General features: G+C 51.0%; 1 protein-coding gene across 2 annotated transcripts in view; it reads right to left on the minus strand.

Moving 5' to 3' along the window:
- rasa3 (RAS p21 protein activator 3) overlaps window positions 1-27,941 on the minus strand; it is a 270,301-nt gene that overhangs the window by 162,762 nt on the left and 79,598 nt on the right. For both annotated transcript variants that reach the window (XM_072476016.1, XM_072476017.1), the window contains exon 2: window positions 9,202-9,319. In XM_072476016.1, the coding sequence (XP_072332117.1) occupies window positions 9,202-9,319 (118 nt within the window). The remainder of the gene's footprint in view (window positions 1-9,201; window positions 9,320-27,941) is intronic.

A 27,941-nucleotide genomic window follows, 5' to 3' on the forward strand; every position in this document is an offset into this window, starting at 1 on the left:
CCCCCCAAGGCTCCAGTCTTTCCCCTATGCCGTCTCCACTGTCCCCAAATCGTCAGTGTAGCCACCACCACCGGGCTTGTGGTGTAGTTCCTCGGTGAGAACGGCAATGGGGCTGTCACCATAGCCTGTAGGCTAGTCCCCCTACAGGACGTCCTCTCTAATCTCTTCCACGCCGCTCCCTCCTCCTCTCCTATCCACTTACTCACCATTGAAATATTAGCGGCCCAATAATACTCACTTAGGCTCGGTAGTGCCAGCCCCCCCCTATCCCTGCTACGCTGTAAGAATCCCTTCCTCACTCTCGGGGTCTTCCCGGCCCACACAAAACCCATGATGCTCTTTTCAATCCTTTTAAAAAAAGCCTTCGTGATCACCACCGGGAGGCACTGAAACACAAAGAGGAATCTCGGGAGGACCACCATCTTAACCGCCTGCACCCTCCCTGCCATTGACAGGGATACCATATCCCATCTCTTGAAATCCTCCTCCATCTGTTCCACCAACCGCGTTAAATTTAACCTATGCAATGTGCCCCAATTCTTAGCTATCTGGATCCCCAGGTAACGAAAGTCCCTTGTTACCTTCCTCAGCGGTAGGTCCTCTATTTCTCTACTCTGCTCCCCTGGATGCACCACAAACAACTCACTTTTCCCCATGTTCAATTTATACCCTGAAAAATCCCCAAACTCCCCAAGTATCCGCATTATTTCTGGCATCCCCTCCGCCGGGTCCGCCACGTAGAGTAGCAAATCGTCCGCATACAAAGATACCCGGTGCTCTTCTCCTCCCCTAAGTACTCCCCTCCACTTCTTGGAACCCCTCAACGCTATCGCCAGGGGCTCAATCGCCAGTGCAAACAATAATGGGGACAGAGGGCATCCCTGCCTTGTCCCTCTATGGAGCCGAAAATATGCAGATCCCCGTCCATTCGTGACCACGCTCGCCACTGGGGCCCTATACAACAGCTGCACCCATCTAACATACCCCTCTCCAAAACCAAATCTCCTCAACACCTCCCACAAATAATCCCACTCCACTCTATCAAATGCTTTCTCGGCATCCATCGCCACTACTATCTCCGTTACTCCCTCTGGTGGGGCCATCATCATTACCCCTAACAACCTCCGTATATTCGTGTTCAGCTGTCTCCCCTTCACAAACCCAGTTTGGTCCTCGTGGACCACCCCCGGGACACATTCCTCTATTCTCATTGCCATTACCTTGGCCAGAACCTTGGCATCTACATTTAGGAGGGAAATAGGTCTATAGGACCCGCATTGTAGCGGGTCCTTTTCCTTCTTTAAGAGAAGCGATATCGTTGCTTCAGACATAGTCGGGGGCAGTTGTCCCCTTTCCTTTGCCTCATTAAAGGTCCTCGTCAGTACCGGGGCGAGCAAGTCCACATATTTTCTATAGAATTCGACTGGGAATCCATCCGGTCCCGGGGCCTTTCCCGCCTGCATGCTCCTAATTCCTTTCACCACTTCTTCTACCTCGATCTGTGCTCCCAGTCCCACCCTTTCCTGCTCTTCCACCTTGGGAAATTCCAGCCGATCCAAGAAGCCCATCATTCTCTCCCTCCCATCCGGGGGTTGAGCTTCATATAATTTTTTATAAAATGTCTTGAACACTCCATTCACTCTCTCCGCTCCCCGCTCCATCTCTCCTTCCTCATCCCTCACTCCCCCTATTTCCCTCGCTGCTCCTCTTTTCCTCAATTGGTGTGCCAGCAACCTGCTCGCCTTCTCCCCATATTCGTACTGTACACCCTGTGCCTTCCTCCATTGTGCCTCTGCAGTGCCTGTAGTCAGCAAGTCAAATTCTACATGTAGCCTTTGCCTTTCCCTGTACAGTCCCTCCTCCGGTGCTTCCGCATATTGTCTGTCCACCCTCAAAAGTTCTTGCAGCAACCGCTCCCGTTCCTTACTCTCCTGCTTCCCTTTATGTGCCCTTATTGATATCAGCTCCCCTCTAACCACCGCCTTCAACGCCTCCCAGACCACTCCCACCTGGACCTCCCCATTATCATTGAGTTCCAAGTACTTTTCAATGCACCCCCTCACCCTTAGACACACCCCCTCATCTGCCATTAGTCCCATGTCCATTCTCCAGGGTGGGCGCCCTCCTGTTTCCTCCCCTATCTCCAAGTCCACCCAGTGTGGCGCGTGATCCGAAATGGCTATAGCCGTATACTCCGTTCCCCTCACCTTCGGGATCAATGCCCTACCCAGCACAAAAAAGTCTATTCGCGAGTAGACTTTATGGACATAGGAGAAAAACGAGAACTCCTTACTCCTAGGTCTGCTAAATCTCCACGGGTCTACACGTCCCATCTGCTCCATAAAATCTTTAAGCACCTTGGCTGCTGCCGGCCTCCTTCCAGTCCTGGACTTCGACCTATCCAGCCCTGGTTCCAACACCGTATTAAAATCTCCCCCCATTATCAGCTTTCCCATCTCTAGGTCCGGAATGCGTCCTAGCATCCGCCTCATAAAATTGGCATCATCCCAGTTCGGGGCATATACGTTTACCAAAACCACCGTCTCCACCTGTAGTTTGCCACTCACCATCACGTATCTGCCCCCGTTATCCGCCACTATAGTCTTTGCCTCGAACATTACCCGCTTCTCCACTAATATAGCCACCCCACTGTTTTTCGCATCTAGCCCCGAATGGAACACCTGCCCCACCCATCCTTTGCGTAGCCTAACCTGGTCTATCAGTTTCAGGTGCGTTTCCTGTAACATAACCACATCTGCCTTAAGTTTCTTAAGGTGTGCGAGTACCCGTGCCCTCTTTATCGGCCCGTTCAGCCCTCTCACGTTCCACGTGATCAGCCGAGTTGGGGGGCTTCCTACCACCCCCCCTTGTCGATTAGCCATCACCTTTTTCCAGCTCCTCACCCAGTTCCCACGCAGCTGTATCTCCCCCAGGCGGTGCCCCCCCGCCCATCCTCTCCCATACCAGCTCCCCCCTCTCCCCAGCAGCAGCAACCCAGTAATTCCCCCCTCCCCCCCCCCCCCCGCTAGATCCCCCGCTAGCGTAATTACTCCCCCCATGTTGCTCCCAGAAGTCAGCAAACTCTGGCTGACCTCGGCTTCCCCCCGTGACCTCGGCTCGCACCGTGCGACGCCCCCTCCTTCCTGCTTCTCTATTCCCGCCATGATTATCATAGCGCGGGAACCAAGCCCGCGCTTCTCCCTTGGCCCTGCCCCCAATGGCCAACGCCCCATCTCCTCCACCTCCCCTCCTCCCCCATCACCACCTGTGGGAGAGAGAAAAGTTACCACATCGCAGGATTAGTACATAAAACCCCTCTTTGCCCCCCACATTCGCCCCACCACTTTGTTCGAACGTTCTTTTTAATAACCCGCTCATTCCAGTTTTTCTTCCACAATAAAAGTCCACGCTTCATCCGCCGTCTCAAAGTAGTGGTGCCTCCCTCGATATGTGACCCACAGTCTTGCCGGTTGCAGCATTCCAAATTTTATAATCTTTTTATGAAGCACCGCCTTGGCCCGATTAAAGCTCGCCCTCCTTCTCGCCACCTCCGCACTCCAGTCTTGATAAACGCGGATCACCGCGTTCTCCCATTTACTGCTCCGAGTTTTCTTCGCCCATCTAAGGACCATTTCTCTATCCTTAAAACGGAGGAATCTCACCACTATGGCTCTGGGAATTTCTCCTGCTCTCGGTCCTCGCGCCATCGCTCGGTATGCTCCCTCCACCTCCAACGGACCCGCCGGGGCCTCCGCTCCCATTAACGAGTGCAGCATCGTGCTCACATATGCCCCGACGTCCGCTCCCTCCACACCTTCAGGAAGACCAAGAATCCTCAGGTTGTTCCTCCTTGCGTTGTTTTCCAGTGCCTCCAACCTTTCCACACATCGTTTCTGATGTGCCTCCTGCGTCTCCGTCTTCACCACCAGGCCCTGTATATCGTCCACATTCTCGGCTGCCTTTGCCTTCACGACCCGAAGCTCCCGCTCCTGGGTCTTTTGTTCCTCCTTTAGCCCTTCGATCGCCTGTAGTATCGGGGCCAACAACTCTTTCTTCATTTCCTTTTTGATCTCTTCCACACAGCATTTCAAGAACTCTTGTTGTTCAGGGCCCCATGTTAAACTGCCACCTTCCGACGCCATCTTGGTTTTTGCTTGCCTTCCTTGCCGCTGTTCTAAAGGATCCACTGCAATCTGGCCACTCTCTCCTCCTTTTTCCATCCGTATCCAGGGGGGATTCCCTTCTGGTTTACCGCACAGTGTTTTTAGCCGTCAAAATTGCCGTTGGGGCTCCTATCAAGAGCCCAAAAGTCCGTTTCACAGGGAGCTGCCGAAACGTGCGACTCAGCTGGTCATCGCCGCACCCGGAAGTCCCCAATCTTTGTTTCCTGACCACCAACTCCATCTCTCTCCCAGGCAGCTGTGTGAGGCTGAACAGACATAGATACATGGATACATAGAAGATAGGAGCAGGAGGAGGTCTTTTGGCCCTTCGAGCCTGCTCCACATTGATCACTATCATGGCTGATCATCCAACTCAATAGCCTAATCCTGCTTTCTCCCCATAGCCTTTGATCCCATTCTCCCCAAGTGCTATATCCAGTCGCCTCTTGAATATATTCAAAGTTATAGCATCAACTACTTCCTGTGGGAATGAATTCCACAGGCTCACCACTCTTTGGGTGAAGAAATGTCTCCTTATCTCTGTCCGAAATGGTTTACCCTGAATCCTCAGGCTGTGACCCCTGGTTCTGGACAAACCCATCATTGTTAACATCTTCCCCGCATCTATCCTGTCTAGTCCTGTTAGAATTTTATACGTCTCTATGAGATCCCCCCTCATTCTTCTGCACTCCAGCGAGAACAATCCCAACCTAGTCAATCTCTCCTCATATGACAGTCCCGCCATCCCTGGAATCAGTCTGGTAAACCTTTGCTGCACTCCCTCGAGAGCAAGAACATCCTTCCTCAGAGAAGGAGACCAAAACTGCTCACAATACTCCAGGTGTGGCCTCACCAAGGCCCTGTACAATTGCAGCAACACATCCCTGCTCCTGTACTCGAATCCTCTCGCAATGAAGGCCAACATACCATTAGCCTTCTTTACCGCCTGCTGCACCTGCATGCTTACCTTCAGCGAATGGTGCACAAGGACACCCAGGTCCCGCTGCACACACCCCTCTCCCAATTTACAACCATTCAGGTAGTAATCTGCCTTCCTGTTTTTGCTTCCAAAGTGAATAACCTCACACTTACCCAAATTATACTGCATCTGCCATTGGTTTGCCCACTCGCCCAACCTGTCCAGATCATGCTGTAGGATCCCTGCATCCTCGTCACAATTCACCCTCCCACCTAATTTGGTATCATCTGCAAACTTTGAGATGTTACATTTTGTTCCCTCATCCAAATCATTAATATATATTGTGAATAGCTGGGGTCCCAGCACAGATCCCTGTGGTACCCCACCGGTTACTGCCTGCCAATTTGAAAAGGACCCATTAATCCCTACTCTTTGTTTCCTCTCTGCCAACCAGTTTTCTATCCATCTCAATACATTTCCCCCAATCCCATGCGCTTTAATCTTGCACAATAATCTCTTATGCGGAACTTTGTCAAACTCCTTCTGAAAGTCCAAATATACGACATCGACTGGCTCCCCCTTGTCGACTGTACTGGTTATCTCTTCAAAGAATTCCAACAGATTTGTCAAGCATGATTTTCCCCTCATAAATCCATGCTGACTAATTTTTTAAAAATATCTTTTTATTGGCATTTCCCATATATCTAAACAGTTCTATATATACACATCACATTTTTCTCACCCACGCTAATTTCCTTTATTATATATATAGAGAGGTTTAGTTTGTCCTTCGTTTAACTGACCCTATTTGTTGCCCTCTGGATCGGTCTATGGTTCTTCCCCGTTGCCCCCCCCCCCCCCCCCCCCCCCCCTCCCCCTCCTGGCTTCGGCTGTGCTTTTCTTTTCCGGACAGAATGGGGGAAAGAAAGGAGGCGCCCCTCCCCCCTCATCTCTCATGGTTTCCCCACCTTCTTTCCACCTCCCCCCTCTCCCCCCACCCCCCACCCCACCTGGCTGCGCAGTCTTTTGGAACCTTATTTATCTTGGTGGTTTTTTAAAATTCTTATTAGGTTACTCCTCGTTGCTGGCCTCGAACAGGTTTTGGAACAGACCGACAAACTGCCCCCAAGTGTCCAGGAAGCCTTCCTCTGGCCCTCGGGTGGCGTACTTAATCTTCTCCAGGTGGAGAGATTCCGAGAGGTCAGCAAGCCAGTCTGCAGCTGTGGGTGGTGCTGCTGATCGCCAGCCGAGCAGGATTCTCCGGCGGGCGATTAGGGAAGCAAAAGCAAGGGCGTTGGCCCCCTTCCCCATGTGTAACTCTGGCTGCTCCGATACCCCGAAGATTGCCACTATTGGGCAAGGCTTCACCCTCACCCCCACAACCTTGGACATTGCCTCGGTGAAGGCTGTCCAGAACCCAGCAAGCTTGAGGCAAGCCCAGAACATGTGGGTGTGGTTGGCCGGGCCCCTCTGGCACTGCTCACATTTGTCCTCCACCTCTGGGAAGAACCTGCTCATTCGGGTGCTGGTCAGGTGCGCTCTGTGCACCACTTTGAGCTGCATTAGGCTTAGCCTTGCGCAGGAGGAGGTGGAGTTCACCCTGCTCTGTGCTTCACTCCAGAGTCCCCATCCTACCTCTGTCCCCAGTTCGTCTTGCCATTTTTGTCTGGTCCCATCCAGTGGTGCCCGGGCTCTGTCCAGTAGCTGTCCGTATATTTTTCCACATAGCCCCCCCTTCTCGCTGCTTGTGCCTATCAGGTCCTCTAGTAGTAGTGTGCTTTCTGGGGCCCCAGGGTACCCCACTGTCTCTTTGCAGAGGAAGTGTTTTATTTGGAGGTGTCTCATTCCTGTCCTTTTGCTAGCCTCCACTTCCTCGTCAGTTCGTCTAGTGTCGCCAGTCTGTGCCCTACGTAGAAGTCCCCGACCTCAATGTGCCCCCATTCCGCCTCCATCTTTTGAAGGTGGTATCCAGCATGGCTGGGGGGAATCTGTGATTGCCGCATATGGGAGCCATGGGGGACATTTTGGCTATCGCGAAGTGTTGTCTCAGTTGGGTCCACGTTCTCAGCGTGGCCGCTACCTCTGGGCTCATTGTGTATCTTTGTTGAGGGGGATGGGAGTGCTGCTGTGACCAGGGCCTGGCGGGTCGTTCCTTTACAGGATGCCTCCTCCATTTGCACCCAATCTGTGTTGGGTTCTTGGACCCAACCCCTCACTCTTTCTGCTGTTGCTGCCCAGTGGTAGTATTGTAGGTTTGGTAAGGCCAAGCCCCCTTTGATTTTCCTTCTTTGCAGTGTCAGTTTGGGAATTCTCGACTTCTTAACCCCCCCCCCCCACACACACACACACACACAAACGCCATGATTAGACTGTCTACGTTTTGGAAAAAGGCCTTGGGGATGAAGATCGGAATGGATCTGAACAGGAAGAGGAACCTTGGCAGTACGTTCATCTTGATCGTCTGCACTCTCCCCGCCAGGGAGAGTGGGAGCGAGCCCCACCTTTGAAGGTCTCTTCTTACTTCCTCCACCAGGCTGGTCAGGTTCTACTTGTGGATCTGTGTCCAGTCTCTGGCTATCTGGATCCCCAGGTAGCGGAATCTGTTCTGGGCTGTTTTGAACGGGAGCCCCTCCAGCTCTCTCCCTCCCCCGTTTGGGTTCACTGGGAATGTCTCGATTTTGCCCAGGTTAAGTTTGTAGCCCAAGAAGGTTCCAAACTCTTTCAGTATTTGCAGTATTGCCTTCAGTCCCTCCTGTGGCTTCGAGACATAGAGGAGCAGGTCATCTGCATAGAGTGAGACTCTGTGCTGTCTCCTCTCCGGATTCCCTTCCAGCTTTTCCCGTCCCGCAGGGCTATGCAGGGGTTCGATAATCCATGCTGACTTTGACTGATCCTGCCACTGCTTTCTAAATGTTCCGCTATATGATTGAATGTCCACATGTCCATCCTTGGCCTGTTGCATTGCTCCAGTGAAGCCCAGCACGAGTTGGAGGACCAGCCTCTCATCTTCCGGGTGGGCTCGTCGCAGCCCTCAGGATGCAAACTTTGAGTTCAGCAACTTTAGATTTTGAACTTTCTCTTCCACCTAAAGTCTCCCTTTCTAAAATATTCCCATACATGTTTTTCCTCAATGCAAAACATCCCCCCTCTCACACCAGGCTATCTGCCTTTTGTCCTTAAAGCTGCGAGTTTTTGTTGCAGTTTCCACGTTCTCCCTCCTTTCAGTTCTGACAAAGAGTCTAAAGACTTGAATCGTTGACTTGGTTTCTCTCCCAAGAGATGCTGGCAGAATGGCTGAACCTTTCCACATTCCCTGTTCTTGTTTCAGATTCCAACATCCGCAATATTTTGCTTATTTCAGACTGATTGCAACCTTGGTGTCATATTTGACCCTGGGGTGCATTTCCAACCACATATCCATGCTGTCACTCAGGCCAGCTTCGTTTCACCTTTGTTCCATTGTCCCAGCTCTGCCCCTGTCTCAGCAAAGCTGCCGCCGAAACTCTCATGAAATGAAATGAAAATGAAAATGAAAATGAAAATCGCTTATTGTCACAAGCTGGCTTCAAATGAAGTTACTGTGAAAAGCCCCTAGTCGCCACATTCCGGCGCCTGTTCGGGGAGGCTGGTACGGCTCATCCATGTCTTTTGTTATCTCGAGACTCGGCTGTTCCAGCACACTGCTGGCTGATCTCCCACATTCTGCCCTTAAACCTGGGGTCATCCTAAACCCTGCAGTCCCCATCTTAGCTCGTAGCAAGTCCCGTCCCGTTCTCCCATCACCCCGGTGCTCGCTGGCCTACACTGGCTCCCAGCCAAGCGATGTCTTGACTTTAAAATTCTCATCTTTATTTTCAAATCCCTCCATGATCTGCCTGGCCCCTCCCTGCCTCTGGAACCTTCTCCAGTTCCACAGCCCTCCAAGATACATTCTCTCCTCTAATTCGGAGAGATAGGTGAGGCCGTAAAAAAATCTAACAGCAGCTTTGAGTGAGAAAGAATCATGTGAGTCAATGTATTAACATTATCATTGTCTTACATTGATGCGAAGATATTTTAATTTCAGTAGCCAAGCAATTGAAAGTGAAAATTTAAATTCAGTAGAGTTAAGACATGTACCATAAGGATTTCTCCACTATTTTGGTCCTGAAAACCTCTTCTTGATCCAGATTGACTGTACAGTAGCAGTCCCTCATCTTGTTTGGTCCTGGGTAGGGAGGCATGTTCTTTGCTTCTCCTGCAAGGCAAGAAGACAGGGTTTGTAAATGGTGCTGGAGTCAAAAACAAGAGCAACCTGGTCTCTACAGAGCTTTACATGGAGGTCCCAGACTCAGATGCAGGTGAGAAAATGTCTGAATTACCACCGCTGCTTCCTATCTGTCCCATAACACAACCACAATACAAACCGCCAAAAGTGAAGTTACCATTGGGCATTGGCTGAAGGGTTGCGTTTCTCTGAGAGTCAGACAATCAGGCTTTTATTTAATCCAGAATTTATTGACAAAAACTTGCAATTATCTGGTATCTTTAAACATCCCAAAGCTACATCACGGGGCAATTATTGGACAAAATTTGATACATGGCCATTGAAAGCAACATTAGGACAGACTACCAAAATCTCAGTCAAAGAGTTGGGTGATAAAGGAAAGTTAGACAGAGGAGTGGAGGTCCTGTGGTGCAGTGGGTAGCGTCTCTGCCTCTGAGCCAGATGTTCCAGTTCGTGTCCCACCCCAGGACCTGATGGCCAAGGAGGATGTGTCCATAACGCGGCCAAACAGGTTCAGTGTCAACCTGCAAAATCCTACCAATCACGCGACTGACTCGCAGCAAGAGCAGGACACACTGCTGGGCAGCCACACTCGATGTGGAGTGGCGCACCCTCAGCCCAGACTAGCGACCTGTTCCAGGGAAGAAACCGCCAGGTGCGGGCAGAGAAGTGGAGGCAAGCGAAGTGGAGAGGTTGAGGAAGGGAATCCCTGAGCTCAGGGTACAGGCGTGAAGGCACACCCGCTGGTGCAGCCATTTCCATCAAGGAGGGGTGAGACCATGGAGGGATCCCAGAGTATTCCACCACCAGCAAAGTGCTTTTGAAATGTCACCACGGCCACAATGTAGGAAACGGAGCAGCTGGTTTGTGCACAGTAGGATCCCACAAACAGCAAGGCAATAATGATCAGAAAATGATTCTTTGCGATACTGGCCAGCATGGTGGGGAGAATTCCCTGCCTTCTTCAAACATTGCCGTGGGATCTTATCCATCTACCTGAAGAGGCAGGAAATTGGTTCAGCATCATCTGCTTTCCTGGCCAGTATTTAAACCTCGATGAAAAATATTAAAAAAGGTTATTAATAACCCTAATAGCCGGATAGTGCTTTTGGATACGACTCTTTCTGATTGGCTGCCTGTCTGTCCTCAGACTGAATGAAGGTGTGTCCCCATAGCAGGGAGAGTATGGGAGGAATGGACACGTCATACATTTCTTCTGTGGCCAGCTGGAAACTTGGCGACTGTACTTATGAGAAACTAAAGTGGGTGGATAAGAAGCATAAATAACATCCTTCAGACACACATACATAGCCTGGGGCTTGCCAGCATATACAGTGAACTCATTGAAGTACTTTTTAAACGCTGTGCTTACTTTGCTAGCTATTTGGGTGACTGAGTGCCACACCCCAAAAATAAGATATTACCATGGAGGCTGTGTGGCACTCTGTCCAAAAATGACACCATGGCTGACATTTCTAAAGGGTGCCTGAAAGAGAGCAACCGCTGAAACTGTTTTCGGTCTGAACAGCTGGGTTCACTCTCAGCTTCACTGGCTTTCAGCTTGGACAGGGGGCTTGGCTCCGCAGCAACCTGATCAACACCTGACACCGACGGAGCCCAGGAAATCTCCCGGGATTCCACTGCAATTGGGACCTCCACCACCAACGGCCAAGTGGAAAAATCTATGAGAGATAAAAATAAGGACGGAGAGAGTCAGGGAGAAGTGAGAGGGAGCAGCAACAGGAAAGAAAAAGCGATAAGGGCCACAATCTTGAGTCCGCATCCGCTGGCCGCAGGGCAGGTGGTCCGGGTGGAAAACCTCACGAGGATTTTAGAGAGGGTGCAGAAGAGATTTACCAGAATGTTGCCTGGTATGGAGGGCATTAGCTATGAGGAGAGGTTGAATAAACTCGGTTTGTTCTCACTGGAACGAAGGAGGTTGAGGGGCGACCTGATAGAGGTATACAAAATTATGAGGGGCATAGACAGAGTGGATAGTCAGAGGCTTTTCCCCAGGGTAGAGGGGTCAATTACTAGGGGGCATAGGTTTAAGGTGAGAGGGGCAAGGTTTAGAGTAGATGTACGAGGCAAGTTTTTTACGCAGAGGGCAGTGGGTGCCTGGAACTCACTACCGGAGGAGGTAGTGGAAGCAGGGACGATAGGGACATTTAAGGGGCATCTTGACAAATATATGAATAGGATGGGAATAGAAGGATACGGACCCAGGAAGTGTAGAAGATTGTAGTTTAGTCGGGCAGTATGGTCGGCACGGGCTTGGAGGGCCGAAGGGCCTGTTCCTGTGCTGTACATTTCTTTGTTCTTTGTTCTTTGATCGGGAATTGCCATTGTCACCGGAGAGAGAGATCACGCTTCCCTGCTTCTCGCCAGTGATGTCACGAGATTAACGCCCACAAAGGGAGGTAGTGGGATGCCTTCCAGGATTGTCATAAGAACATAAGAACTAGGAGCAGGAGTAGGCCATCTGGCCCCTCGAGCCTGCTCCGCCATTCAATGAGATCATGGCTGATCTTTTGTGGACTCAGCTCCACTTTCCGGCCCGAACACCATAACCCTTAATCCTTCAAAAAACTATCTATCTTTTATCTTAAAAACATTTAATGAAGGAGCCTCTACTGCTTCACTGGGCAAGGAATTCCAGAGATTCATGCACAGCAGCATGTTTTAATATTTTATCATTTAAATAATAATCCCTTTTGCTGTTATTCCTACCAAAATGGATAACCTCACCTTTGTCAACATTGTATTCCATCTGCCAGACCCTAGCCCATTCACTTAGCCTATACAAATCCCTCTGCAGACTTCCGGTATCCTCTGCACTTTTTGCTTTACCACTCATCTTAGTGTCGTCTGCAAACTTGGACCCATTGCCCTTGGTCCCCAATTCCATATCACCTATATAAATTGTGAGTAATTGTGGGCCCAACACTGATCCCTGAGGGACACCACTAGCTACTGATTGCCAACCAGAGAAACACCCATTAATCCCCACTCTTTGCTTTCTATTAATTAACCAATCCTCTATCCATGCTAATACTTTACTCTTAACGCCATGCATCCTTATCTTATGCAGCAACCTTTTGTGTGGCACTTTGTCAAAAGCTTTCTGGAAATCCAGATATACCACATCCATTGGCTCCCCGTTATCTACCGCACTGGTAATGTCCTCAAAACATTCCACTAAATTAGTTAGGCACGACTTGCCCTTTATGAACCCATGCTGCGTCTGCCCAATGGGACAATTTGAAATGAATGAAAATCGCTTATTGTCACAAGTAGGCTTCAATGAAGTTACTGTGAAAAGCCCCTAGTCGCCAAATTCCGGCGCCTGTTCGGGGAGGCTGATACGGGAATCGAACCGTGCTGCTGGCCTGCCTTGGTCTGCTTTAAAAGCCAGCGATTTAGCCCAGTGTGCCCAATGGGACAATTTCCATCCAGATGCCTCGCTATTTCTTCCTTGATTGTAGATTTCAGCATCTTCCCTACTACCGAAGTTAAGCTCACTGGCCTATAATTACCCGCTTTCTGCCTACCTCCTTTTTTAAACAGTGGTGTCACGTTTGTTATTTTCCAATCCGCGGGGACCACCCCAGAGTCTAGTGAATTTTGGTAAATTATCACGAGTGCATTTGCAATTTCCCTAGCCATCCCTTTTAATACCCTGGGATGCATTCCATCAGGGCCAGGAGACTTGTCTACCTTTAGCCCCATTAGCTTGCCCACCACTACCTCCTTAGTGATTACAATCCTCTCAAGGTCCTCACCTGTCATAGCCTCATTTCCATCAGTCACTGGCATGTTATTTGTGTCTTCCACTGTGCCAACTCTATGAGGCTCTGCACTGCCAGAGTGACGGTATCGGCCACGCCCACGCCCACTCATTTTATTCCTGTCTAAGAGGCTCAAGATTTGCCGAGAAAACAGTGCAACTGGAGAATTAAATGCCGGTTTTCACTCGGAGCCTGACATTTCACCAAATTCTGGTAAGATTCCGCCCATAGAGAGACAGAAAAGAGAGGAAGAGAAACAGACAAAGAGACAGAGAGAGTTAGACAGAGAAGGATGGGGACTAAAGTGCATTGCCCCCAAACACAGGCACAAGCATGGTGATCCTTGACACTGCTTGCTCATTTGAATAATCTCTGCACACAGTGCGACTTGTGCTATTGATTGGCTGGATGCATTAACAAACAGGCCAACTTCATGAATGGCCGCACAGTTAGTCTTCACTGAACTCTTACAGCAGGAGCAAGCGGCTGGAGCAGATGCTGAGAGTCACAGCTGAACAGAATCTCACCTGGGAAATGACGCAAGAACGGGGAGGGCTCCAGGTTGCACTGGACCCCTACCCGGCGGGGCGGGGGGTCCGGTGGGGCGGGGGGTTCCGGCGGGATGGAGTGGAGGGAACCACTCCGGCGTCAGGCCACCCCAAAGGTGTGGAAGTCTCCGCACCTTTAGGGGCCAAGCCCTCACCTTGAGGGGCTAGGCCCGCGCCGGAGCGGTTGCCGCTCCGCCGGCTGGCGGGAAAGGCCTTTGGCCGGCGGACGTCCGCGCATGCGCGGGAGCGTCGGCGGCTGCCGACGTCATCCCTGCGCATGCGCGGGGGGGGGGTCTCTTCCGCGTTGGCCATGGTGGAGACTGTGGCGAGGCGGAGGGAAAAGAGTGCCCCCACGGCACAGGCCCGCCCGCGGATCGGTGGGCCCCGATCGCGTGCCAGGCCACCGTGGGGGCACCCCCGGGGCCAGATCGCCCCGCCAAATTCTGGTCCAGGACCCCGGAGCCCGCCCACACTGCCAGTCCCGCCGGTAAGGGAGGTGGTTTGATTCTCGCCGGCGGGGCTGGCATGGCAGCAGCGGGACTTCGGCCCATCGCGGACCGGAGAATCGCCCGGGGGGGGGGGCTCGCTGACCGGCGCGCCGCGATTCCCGCCCCCGCTGAATATCCGGTGCCGGAGAACTCGGCAGCCGGCGGGGGCGGGATTCACGCTAGCCTCCGGCGATTCTCCGACCCGGCGGGGGGTCGGAGAATCCCGCCCCATGGTGGAGGAGAGATGTCCGCTCTCCACAAGTGGGACAGTGGCCTGCCAGAAAGACAGACAAAAGTGAACGAGAGCAGACTGGGGAGGTTCACACTAGGAGTCAGCCCCAGGACATGAATACATCGCTGCGAGTTCAGTGACCTTGCACCAACATCAGTCCACCAGTGCCCTTGCTATTGCCTGTCAGCCATCTGCTGCTACCCATGCTGAGATGGTGCAGTCTGAAAGCGGGTCACCTCGATGGAGAGCTGCTCCAGCTCATCCCGCAAGGTCATCGGCAGTGTTCAGCGTTGAAAATCAGCAGCCTTCCACCAGCCATGGTGTGGCACTGCAGAGGAGCACCGGGTGAGCAGGCAAAGACAGATAGAAGGCAGGCACTAAGGGAATGCACAAGGATAATTCATTAACTGCTCTATGCACTATAGCATGGTGTAAATTGTAAATTTCATTTGGAATGTTTATTTTGTATTTGCTTTTACTTTTGCATTGTGGTCAATCAGATTCTGTGATGGTCATTGACAGTCTGAAAGGAGCCAGAAACATAAAGGTTCATGGCCACATCCACCCTTACACCTTCTGGCAATGTAGTCCCCTCTCTGCTATGAGGCTACAGTTATGGCTGAAGATTTCAGTAAGTTCATCCTTACTGCAGCACAGGCGTCTGGCACACTGTCGCTCGTTGAGGTTCAGCGAGCAGAATTGCTTCCTTAAACCCCAGGGTGGTTATGGCCTCTGTTTGAGAGCCTTTCTGCCCGCCTCCTCCTCCCCCGGCAGCCTGCCCTGCGCTGTGTGACCTCTGTTCATTCTCCAAGTCATCCTGTATTGTAAGGGGAATGCCTTGTCAGCCAAAGAAACGTCTTCAGCAACATCCACAGCATTCTTGTAACTTTTGTAACTTGATAGCAACTAACAAAAGCACCATACAGTTGCAGAACTATAGCAAAACTCAGCAGAAGTCAAAGAACAACTAACCAGTAAGTAGTTGATGATCCCTTTAAATATCAATGATATGATGAATGTATATTCAGCTGGGGGAGGTTAAGAGAATTCATTGGCAAGAGTGTTGAACACCAAAATGATCCCGCTGGAATCATGATCTGCCATCTGGGCAGACACCGAGTGAAAGGTCACTGCCCGTGCTAATGATCATTCATAGTGTTTTGTAAAATATTTTTATTCTCCATTTTCACATTTTCTTCAGAATTTACACCCCACCAACAAGCTGTAAACGGTAACAAATACAAAGTCAATTTCCTTATTAACAACACGATCCCATCCTCCCACCACCCCAAACAACAGCCCACCTGACAATATAAGCATCAAATAAAACAAACCCTCCCACGGTGGGACAAACAAAGGGGGATAAAAGAAAAAGGAATCAGGAATCGCCTCTGGTCACCATTGACCTATAGAGTCTACACCCCCCCATCCAATCCCCGAAAGAGTACCGTAAATGACACCCATGAATTGCAAACCCCCCCCCCCGACTCCTCCCCTCCACTTCCTCTTACAAAACTCCTCCCCCAACCTCTGTTCCTTCCCCCCAACTTTCCACCCCGGCTAGACTCATCGGGACCTGTTCTGCCGGGCTCCGATGGCCGCAGCCCCTCCCCCCACTTCACTCCCGTTCACTGGCCAGCGTGGAGGCCCCCGCCCGGGTCTCTTTCCCCCTTGCCCGGTTAAGAAATCCCCTTTAGCACACAAACCCCGCATACACACCCAAGCCCCAAAGAACCATCATTGCAAGTGAAAGTCCCATCTCTTCCCTTGTCCAAGTATATACAACGTTGGCTCATTTAGTACATACACCAGCCGCAGTGAAAAATACAGTTACATGAGGTTACATCGGTACACGACCATTCCTCAATTCAGCCACAGTCCTTCTGCCTTCGCAAACTCCTCCGCTGCTTCCGCAGTCCCGAAATAAAAGTCCTTGGATTTGTAGGTCACCCTCAACTTAGCTACTGCACCTTGCTAATGTACAGCACCTTCTTCACCCGGCTGAAGGCAGCCCGCCTCCTCGCCAGCTCCACCGTAAAGTCCTGGTATATGCGTATACCAGCTCCAGCCCACTGCACCTCCCGCTTCTGCTTTGCCCAGCACAGGACCTTCTCCTTCACACTGTACCTACGGAAAAACAGAGTCACTACTCTTGGCGGCTCACTCTCCTTTGGTACAGGCCGCCACGACCGATCCAGCTCATGTCGGGAGGGATCATCACCCTCCCCCAATAGCTTCGCCAACATCGTGGCAAAATACTCAGTCGGCCTTGGGCCTTCCACTCCTTCGGGAAGACCCACAATCCTCAGATTCTGTCGCCTGGATCAGTTTTCCAAGTTGTCCATTTTGGCTCGCAGATCCTCGTTGGTCTCTATCACCTTCCGCATCTCCTTCCCCATCTAGGTAAGTTGATCACTGTGCTGCAATAATGTCTCTTCCACTTCCTTCAGCACCTCGCCTTGCTCCCGCACCTCCGCCACTGCGCTCGCCACCTCCGTCCTCACCGGGGAAACTGCCTCCTCCACCAGCACTTTCAATACCGTCCCCATCTCCTTCCTCATCGCCTCCATGTGTTTTGTGAACTGCCTTTTGAGTACCACGGCCATCACCGTAGTAATTTCTTCAGCCGTGGGCAATGTGGCCTCCCCCGGCGCCCCAGCCTCCACTTTCCTTGCCGTCCCCGTGGTGACCTTTCCACTCCCCGACGGACTTTCAGTCGCTTTTTTCACGGCCGTTTTTTCACTTGTTCTCAACATTTCCCTTCACAGTGCCTTCTCCCTGCTTTTGCCGCCTCCGTGGACCCTGGGGCCGGGCGTTAAACCCCCACAATGCCGTTCCCGAACAGGAGCCCTCCATTGTGCGGCTGCCTCCCGCCCGCCATCACCGGAAGTCCTCCCATGATCATTAATAGTTGATTAAAGATGTTGTTAAAAGAGAGGCACGGTGGCGCAGTGGTTAGCACTGCTGCCTCACGGCGCTGAGGACCTGGGTTCAATCCCGGCCCCGGGTCACTGTCCGTGTGGAATTTTGCACATTCTTCCCATGTCTGCGGGGGTCTCACCCCCACAACCCAGAGATGTGCAGGGTAGGTGAATTGGCCACGCTAAATTGCCCCATAATTGTGAAAAAAAGGTGGCCAACTATTAACTGAATGTCTCCCAGTTTCAGAATAAAAGAGCCCCAGTTTGAGCCCCACGGGAGGATTCAGCATTCCAATCTCCAGTCGTCACAGAGTCAACTCTCACACTGATTATGGTTTCATTTAAGGAGATACCCGTGTTATATGCTGGTGATAGCCTTTGGGTCCTTTGCAGGTTTCTCAAACTCATTAAAAGAGGTGTTTCACTTGAGGGAGACTGAGTGTTTACGAACATCAGATTCCACAAACAAGTTTGCCACCTCAGAAATCTGAACTTTAGCCAGAGCAGAACCAAGCACAGACAATAATGCGGAAGAAGAGGTTTAACAGAACAGCTGATGAAACAACTCCTGACCTCCAAATTTCCCCAGAGAATTGAGCCAAATTCAGTGTCAATTGAAAGTGAACATGAATGAAAGATAGGGCCGATGAGGCCATTGATGGAGGTCACAAGGAGCTGACTCTGGTCTAACGATGTGACATGAAGAATCAGAGAAGTGTAGTCTCTGCACTTACATTGATACACACGACGTTTCCTCTCTGACTTGTAGCAGAAATACTACAAGGGGGGGGGGGGCTCACTTCTAGTGCATGAAAGACAGATCCCCGGGTGAATCCCAGCATTTAAATTAATGGCATACCTCCTGATTTGAAAAGCTGATGTTAATCTTCACAATCCGATCGGTTACACGTGATGGGAAAGTAACAAAGATAGAGTCAGCACTTGGAAGCATCCCACAGCGGAAACAAAAGTGAGTGTGAGAGGCCCGTGCCAGATCCTGCACTCCCAATTCAAACAGACCATTGGAAGATGTGCCAAAGGCAGTGCTCCAAATAGATGCAATGTTGACCTGCAAAGCAAATCCCCTAAAAGGGGGTTTGATACAAAGTGAAACTCAGTGTTAAACTGAACCAAATAAAGAAAAAGAGATTTTGAATCTTAATACAAATGAAAGAAACCTCATCATAGAATGACGCAACAGAAAGCTTCCAATTGGTCCGACAAGTGTTGATGACCATTTTCACATAAAGCAGTCGTTTGTGCTACAACATTAAGAGATAACAGAAACGTGTAGGAATGTCCAGGCTTGACAGCATCTGTGGAGAGAGAAAACGAGGCCGCGATCAATCAGCCTCATCGCGCCCGGCTCGGTGACGCGACAAGGACGTTAAATCTCGCGAGAGGCTTCTCAGGAGCTTCACAATGCTCGGAACAGCTTGCGAGATCTAATGAGATCCCATGACACTTCGCGATTTGGATCTCGCCCTCGCTGGAGATCCAGATTACCATATTTAAGTGAGCCATGAGGTTCATTTAAATATGTCAGCACGGTAGCACAAGTGGCTAGCACAGTTGCTTCACAGCGCCAGGGTCCCAGGTTCGATTCCCGGCTTGGGTCACTGTCTGTGCGGAGTTTGCACGTTCTCCCCGTGTCTGCGTGGGTTTCCTCCGGGTGCTCCGGTTTCCTCCCACAGTCCAAAGATGTGCAGGTTAGGTGGATTGGCCGTGCTAAATTGCCCTTAGTGACCAAAATGATTAGGAGGGGTTATTGGGTTACGGGGATTGGGTGGAAGCGAGGGCTTAAGTGGGTTGGTGCAGACTCGATGGGCCGAATGGCCTCCTTCTGCACTGTATGCAGTTCTACGTCAGCACCCAATTCTTCCGAGACTTGGGAACGAACGCCCAGGCCTGGGAGACATCGCCATGGCGATTTTAGCACCGGTTCACACAAATATGGACCATCCGTGAGGGCATCTGGAGAGGAAGCCCCCGGGCCATTGGAGGCCCCCGGGTGGTTGGGCTCTGACACGGCTGCTGCTACCCGGGCACCTTGGCAGGTGGTGCCAAGCTGACAGTGTCAAGGTTCCCAGGTGCCAGGTTGCACGTGCCAGCGTTCAGGCCAGGGAGGGTGCCCTGCCGTTAAGAGGTGGGGGGGAGGGGGCTCGAAGACCCTGCAAGAGGTAAGTTGGGACAGTTGGGGGCGGGGGTCCGGAGGCCGCAGTGTGGTGTCCGAGGGTGGTCGAAAGGTCAGCGCAGCATTTTAAAATGGCGACGTAATCGCTATCCGCTGAGCTCGCCAGTGCAGGAAACAAGGTCAGTGTGACCCCGGCGGGGCATTCAAGGCCAAAGAAGGCAAGAGCCCCGTTTGATAGCGGGGTCATTCCCGGCGCTGCACCCAGAACAGGACTCTGTCTTTGCACGTTAAATCGCGGCCAGTGTTAATGTTTCAGTTTGTTTACCTTTCATCAGAACAGACGAACAATGGCAGGGTATCACCCCGAAACGCTGTCTCTGTTTCTGTCTCCCCAGACGCTCCCAGTCCGCCTGAGAATTCCCACCATTTTCCTTTTGTTTTTATTCCAGATTTCCAGCACGTGCAGTATTTCGCTTTTAATCAGATATTGGTGCTGACAATTAAATTAATAAATATAAATAACCTTTTATTGTCACAAGTAGGCTGACATTAACACTGCAATGAAGTTGGTGTGAAAAGCCCCTAGTCGCCACACTCAGGCGCCTGTTCGGGTACACAGAGGAGAATTCAGAATTCTCAGCTGGTTCGGGAATTGAACCCCCGCTGCTGGCCTTGTTCTGCACCATAAACCAGCTGTCTAGCCCACCGATTCTAAAAGGACGGGACAAACTAGATAGAAGCAGACTTCCCTGGGCCTGGGCTGACAGGATATTAGTGCAGAGGAATGAAGAAACCTTTATTTCACACACAGCTGTGAGGCTGCGAAATTCATAAACAAGATTAGTGACGAAAGCAAAGACCACGTCAATGTTTACTGATAGGTTCAATAGGTGGTTGAAGGGGAGGGGGTTAAAGGAACAGAGATAGATCTGGATACTGCTGATGAGGAGCATCAACATTAACCACACTGGGCTGAATAGGCCATTTCTATACTGTAACTCTAATAGTGAGAGCAAGTGGCTGAAAGTACAATAAATCTGTAACAGAGCCACGAGGCACACCTCAGCCACTGGAAGGACAATGTGTGGCATCTGTGAAAGTACAGAGCAAGACCCCACACTCTTGCCTGGAGCGTGATCATGTCTTTATGGATCATCCAAGTTGAACAAAGCAATGTAGTAAAATGTCCCGAGGTGCTTCGCAGCAATGATTATCGGGACTGGACTAGTGATCCACAGCCCCAGACTGATGCTCGGGGGACAGGGGTTCAAATCCCGGCATGGCAGCTGGTGGAATTTAAATTCAATTAATAAAATCTGGAATGAACACTAGTCTTAGTAACGATGACCATAAAACTATTGTCGATTGTCCTAAACCCCCATCTGGATCACGAATGTCCTTGAGGAAAGGTAATGCCCGGCCTGGCCTACATCTGACTCCAGACCCACAGCAATGTGGGTGACTCCGAACTGCCCTCTGAAATGGCCGAGCGAGTCACTCAGTTCAAGGGCAATTAGGGACGGGCAACCAATGCTGGCCCAGCCCAGTGAAGCACACATCCTACGAAGGAATAAATAAAATAATCAGGACAGCCAACAAAAGCTAGACCGAAATCAGCAGTCGTTCACCCTTTGAAACAGAAACCTTAAGCACGCACAATTCTTTCTGGAATTTACACAAAGATCCACATTGGAGAGAAAGTTTTTCACCTGTTTAAACTCAGGTGCATAAACTCCTAAAATTTCCTAACTGGTATTTCCACAACCGAGTTCATGGGCGAGATTCTCCCCTACCCGACGGGGCGGGGGGTCCCGGCGGGATGGAGTGGCGGGAACCACTCCGGCGTCGGGCCGCCCCAAAGGTGCGGATTTCTCCGCATCTTTAGGGGCCAAGCCCTCACCTTGAGGGGCTAGGCCCGCGCCGGAATGGCTGGCGCTCCGCTGGCTGGCCTGGACGGCCTTTGGCGCCACGCCAGCCGGGGCCGAACGGTCTTCGCCGGTCGGCGGAAATCCGCGCATGCGCGGGAGCGTCAGCAGCTGCTGATGTCATCCCCGCGCATGCGCAGGGGAGGGGGTCTCTTCCGCCTCCGCCATGGTGAAGACCATGGCGAAGGCGGAAGAAAAAGAGTGCCTCCACGGCACAGGCCCGCCCGCGGATCGGTGGGCCCCTATCGCGGGCCAGGCCACCGCGGGGACACCCCCCGGGGCCAGATCACCCCACGCCCCTCCCGGGACCCCGGAGCCTGCCCCCGCGCTACCTGCTCCCGCTGGTAAGGTAGGTGGTTTAATCCACGCCGGCGGGAGAGGGTTGACAGCGGCGGTACTTCGGCCCATCGCGGGGCGGAGAATCGCCGGGGGGGGGCGGCCAACCGGCGCGATTCCCGCCCCCGCCAAATCTCTGGTGGCGGAGAATTCGGGACCCAGTGGGGGCGGGATTCACGCCAGCCTCCGGAGATTCTCCGACACGGCAGGGGGGCGGAGAATCCCGCCCCTGACTTTAACAATAAAACACATTTGAGTCATTAATCCTGTCTGATCGCACAGAGGAAAGACCAACCCCTTGAAGGGGGATAAGCACAGGTAATTTCAAACATCATAATCAAAGACCCCTCCCACCCGGCTTACTCACTCTTCCAACTTCTTCCGTCGGGCAGGAGATACAGAAAGACTCAAAAACAGCTTCTTCCCCACTGTCACCAGGCTCCTAAATGACCCTCTTATGGACTGACCACATTAACACTACACCCTGTATGCTTCACCCGATGCCGGTGATATGTAGTTACATTGTGTACCTTGTGTTGCCCTATTATGTATTTTCTTTTATTCCCTTTTCTTCCCATGTATTTAATGATCTGTTGAGCTGCTCGCAGAAAAATACATTTCACTGTACCTCGGTACACGTGACAATAAACAAATCCAATCCAATCCAAATACAATCTTCAACATTAAGGCATCAGTTGGATTTCCTTCAAAGCTGCCATGTCAACAGGATGAGGCAGAGGACAAATAACGAACAGGGAGGAAAGGAACCTGAAGACACTGAATCAGGAATCTCCGCATTGAATAAAAATAGTCAACACATATTCGACATACCTTTCTTTCACAAAGAACCATTTATTTAAAAGTCCCACTGACTCCTACAGGCAACCCAAGGGCCACAATACTAAAATCCCACAATACGGGCAGCTTCGGGCTCCAACTCACACACATCTGCTCAGCGGCCAACTTAAACACATCTGTCTGATGGGCATTTGTAACTTGGACATCTTGTCAAGTTAATAATTAAACGACCTGCTGCATTGGAGGAACAGACTCTCCAGTATAAATGGGCTGGCTTCAAAAGTGGCCTGGGAAGAAACCATGGCTTGTCTTCTGCTCCAGATGTCTGAGCATTGTCTAAGACAAATGCTTCTGCAAGAAAATAAGTGACTGGAACGAAATCTGAGGCATCAAATCGAGGTAGAGAGACCCATTAACTATAGTTTGGTAAGATAATGGTTAAAAAGCCTATTATTTAAAGGATTCAGAAACAGTTAAGTCAGGAAGTCTTTTGTGATGGAAGCAGTTTTGGAGTAAACAGCAGCTGAATAGACTGTTTTCAAAGGATTCACAAAGAGGAATGTGATGCAGGTTTCTCTGTGACATGCATATTTGATGTAAACCGCAGTGTATATAAAGGAGCATAGCTTTCAACAGGCATTTGGAGGGCTTGACGCATAGAAGCAGAGGCCAAAAGCCACTCTCTGGTAGTCTATTCACTAAGGTCAATAAAGTTTGTTCCATATCCGCCGTCATTGAGTGTCTCATACACACTGAAAGTGTGTCACTCTGAAGGATGAAGGGGGTTGACTTTGTCCAGTTGATGACTCAAACACACACCAGCCGAGCGACCAGATCGGGCACATTAACTGCATTCTCAATCCATAAGTGAGGTTATTTCTGTTTCCCTCATCTCTGAACTCCAGAGCCTTCTCCGGGATTGTCCGCTCCCCTTTTGGTCAGGTGGGTTCGACGATGGGAGTGGAGCATCTCGCGAGATGTCCAGATCGGGTTTCACGCTGACCTTGGAGCTATTTCCTCGGGTAGGACAGCCCAGAACTGTGAGGACATATCCTCAAAATCAGAGGTAGATAACTCAGGGGTGATGTCAGGAAGCATTTCTTCACACAAAGGGGTTGGGAAATAGGGAACTTTCTCCCCTATTCTTGATGTGGATGTCAATTGAAAATTTCAAAACGGAGATTGATCGATATTTCACTGGGTATGGGGATTTCAGGTTATGGAGACAAGGTGAGTCAGAGGTTGTTAGGTTATAAATTAATCATGGCTGAAGTGTTTGATGGAAGGGATTAGAGGGGCTGAATGGCCTGTCTGTGCGTGCTGTGTTCTCTGTGTGATTCTGAGCAAAACAGGAAATGTTATGTGCCAAGTTAAGCAGCAGGTTCAGCAGAGTATTGGAAAAATGCCTACGGCAATTTATGAGTCTTGATGTAGAGATAGCAGTTACTTTAATTACCTGCCATTTGGTGCTGAAGTTAATACCTTTTCCGAGTTTTGAATATGAGAAATAACTTTGCATGCCTTGTACTGGTCCCTGAGGGGCCATTTCTAAATACAGTTAGGTTTCATATAAATTGAAACAAAGGATAACAATTATCTTTTTTTCTACAGTGCAGACGGAGGCCATTCAGCCCATCAGGTGGGCACCAACACTCTGAAAGAGCACGCCACCTAGGCTCACGCCCCTGGGAGCGCAGATCAGGAAGCAGTTCACTATCCTTCGCCATGTGAATTTATGCATGGTGAGGGTTATAGGGGATTCCCGAGGGCCCTGTAGCAAGGTTCTGCGGCTGACAACCAGGAGGCCGGAGCATCAGAATGGGCACCAAACCCGTTTTTCCCCCCCGACGCCCAATTCTCCGCTGCATCGGGAATCCCGTTACTGGTGGCGATTGGCGGAGAATTTTGCCCGGTACCCCTGAACTAATAAGGAACATTTTCCATTATAATTCCATTGACTGAAGCGAGGTTGACCATCAGACAGTGTATAATGGGTGTCTGTTTTACACCAACTCCCGATACCAATGTCTGCCCCTTAGACTGAGCTAGACTATAAAATAGACTTTCCCCATCAGTTCCAGTCATGAAGAATCTCTGTGTCCTCAATGGACATAACCCCTAGGAGAAGGCTGCCTGGGGCATTCCTGTAGAATGTCTGAGACACACTGACTTTTCCAGGTTTCTGTTTAGATGTTTCCATCTGTTTTGTTCAAAGTGCATTTTTATGAAGTTCCTTTGTCAGTTCTTCATTTAAAAACAGGGGCATGTGTAAATGTGTTTGTTCAATTTCCGCATGATCTATTTTTAGAAAGGGAGAGGATGTCAGTGCTTGAGCTGTACTGGACCTCTATCAAACAGCCTCCTGCTTCGCAAATTGCTCAGCGAATTTCAGTACTTGAAGCCGGGATCAACATCTGGAAAAACATCCGTCTCTCTCTCTCTCTCTCACACACTCTCCCACTGACAGGTCTGTCCTAATCACATAGGGCTTTTTTGATATCATTTCAACTCACAAGAAACCACTTCTCATCCCACATCACCACAGGACCCAGCGGGACTCACAGTGCAAACAATTCTCGACGCAGGAAATGGTAAAGAAAATGTGCAAATCATCCATCTTCCCCGATATGACTTGGTGTGCATTCCCAGTAACACTGCACTGTCAGTCTGTTACATTCTTAACTCTTTACTGCTTGCCAAATAAATATTGAATAGGTTTCAAACACGCTATTTGTTCACACTCCTGCCCTACCCACTATGGGGTTAGTCATCAGCAGCAATCTTTGTCACTGTTCTGGGCACAAACAATTTTAAAAGGCTGGCACATCACAGTGCTCCTGGAATAAGAACCGGCAGTATTTCTGGAAGTACCTTGGGTACTGAGAGTCCTGACAGAGAGTTGAGGTTAGAGTACGGCAGTTCTGCCTCTGATACATGGGAGCAGAACTCAACGGGGCCAAATGCTCCTTCGGCCAGACGGAACTCAAGTTCCTCGGGGACCACATCTCCCAGTTGGGTGTGCGGCCGGATGCGGACAAGGTGGCTGCTATCACAGCCATGAAAACGCCAGAGGACAAGAAGGCGGTCCTCCGATTTCTGGGCATGGTCAACCTTTTAGGCAAGTTCATCCCTAACCTCGCCTCTCATACCACGGCTCTCAGGAACCTGGTCAGGAAGACGACAGACTTCCAATGGCTCCCTGCCCACGAGCGCGAATGGAGAGAACTCAAAACCAAACTCACCACGGCCCCGGTCTGAGCTTTTTTCGATCCAGCAAAAGAGACCAAAATTTCGACCGATGCCAGCCAATCCGGCATTGGGGCAGTGCTCCTGCAATGCGATGAGGCCTCATCATGGGCCCCCGTTGCATATGCGTCACGCGCCATGGCCCCCACGGATCAGCGCTACGCGCAGATAGAAAAGGAGTGCCTGGGCCTTCTGACCGGTGTGGTTAAATTTCACAATTATGTGTACGGACTTCCTCAATTCACCGTCAAGACCGACCATCGCCCGCTGGTCAATATAATACAGAAAGACTTGAACGACATGACGCCTTGCCTCCAGCGTATTCTTCTCAAGCTCCGGCGATATGACTTCCAGCTGGTATACACCCCAGGCAAAGACCTCATCATTGCCGACGCTCTCTCCAGGGCAGTCAACACTCCATGTGACCCAGCGGGATTCATCTGCCAGGTTGATGCCCATGTGGCATTCGTGGCCTCCAATCTACCTGCCACGAATGAACGCCTCGTCCAAATTCGCCGCGAGACGGCAGCTGACCCTTTGCTACAGCGTGTCATGCGCCACCTAACGGACGGGTGGCTCAAGGGCCAATGCCCTCAGTTCTATACCGTCAGAGATGATCTGGCGGTAGTAGACAGGGTTCTTCTGAAACTGGACCGCATTGTCAACCCGCATAGCATGCACCAGCTCGTCCTGGAACAGCTACACGAGGGCCATCTTGGCGTGGAAAAGTGCCGCCGACGAGAGGCAGTGTACTGGCCCGGCATTAATGAGGACATAGCCAACACAGTGCTCAACTGCCCCACTTGTCAGTGCTTCCAGCCGGCCCAACCACGTGAGACCCTGCAGCCCCATGAGTTGGTCACGTCACCATGGACCAAGGTGGGCATCGACCTGTTCCACGCGCTGGGTAGAGACTATGTCCTGATCGTGGACTACTTTTCAAATTACCCGGAGGTGATACGGTTGCACGATATCAGATCGTCTGCAGTCATCCGTGCCTGTAAGGACACCTTTCCTCGACACGGCATCCCACTCACGGTTATGTCGGACAATGGCCCCTGCTTCGCAAGCCAGGATTGGTCCAACTTTACCAGGTGGTACAACTTTGTGCATGTGACATCCTGTCCCCTGAACCCCCAATCCAACGGCAAAGCGGAGAAGGGCATCCACTTAGTCAAACGGCTCCTCTGCAAGGCTGCCGATGCTGGGTCTGATTTCTACCTCACCCTGCTGGCCTATCGCTCCGCCCCACTGTCCACTGGCCTGTTGCCAGCCCAGCTGCTCATGGGTTGCACCCTGAGGACGACGGTGCCGTCCATTCACGTCCCAGACCTCGACCACGTTCCAGTCCTTCGACGGATGCAGCTGTCTCCTGCACAGCACAAGGCGGCTCATGACTCCCGAGCAGCTGATCTCCCTGCTCTGGCTCCAGATGACAACGTCCGCATCCATCTTCCGGATGGTGGCTGGTCTGCAACTGCTGTTGTCCTTCGGCAGGTGGCCCCCCCGCTCGTTCCTGGTTCGTCTACCGGATGGCTCCATTCTGCGCCGCAATCGACGCGCCCTTCGTCTCGTTTCACGCTCGCTACGTGATCCTCCACGGTTGCCTCGCCCTCCTGCTGACCCTGCCATGGACTATGCAGAGATCCCTCTGCATCCTCCTCACTCTGACGCAGTCCAGCCCGCTCCTCAGCCGGCGGCTCCCGACCCACCCGCGGTCAACCGGAATTCGTCGCCCACCTCAGAGACTTAATTTGTGAACTTTGTGGACTTATAGACTTTCTGAATTGTTCTGTTCTTCCGTTTGATCGTTTACATGGTTTGTATGTAATGTTCATCTCATTATTCTTGTTGCATACTGTTTTTCTGCACCAGGCACCTTCCCATGTAAATAGCTTAGTTCTCATGTACATAGTCCTGTAAATATGTCTTTCGCACACATGTAGTTAGGGACATTCTCACCATACACTGTTTATTGCCACACATGTACATTCTTTTATAAAAGGGGGTATGTCATAATATACACCAGTATATCATGGTGCAGACACACACTGATGGACATACAGTGGGACCAATCAACACACACAACACCGCAGCCAATCACCAGTTAGAGCACACGCACTATAAAGACAGGGGGCATCAGAGTTCCCGCGCATTCGAGTCGCAGCTAGCTAGG

This window comes from Scyliorhinus torazame, chromosome 15 (assembly GCF_047496885.1).
Source record: "Scyliorhinus torazame isolate Kashiwa2021f chromosome 15, sScyTor2.1, whole genome shotgun sequence".
Lineage (NCBI taxonomy): Eukaryota > Metazoa > Chordata > Chondrichthyes > Carcharhiniformes > Scyliorhinidae > Scyliorhinus > Scyliorhinus torazame.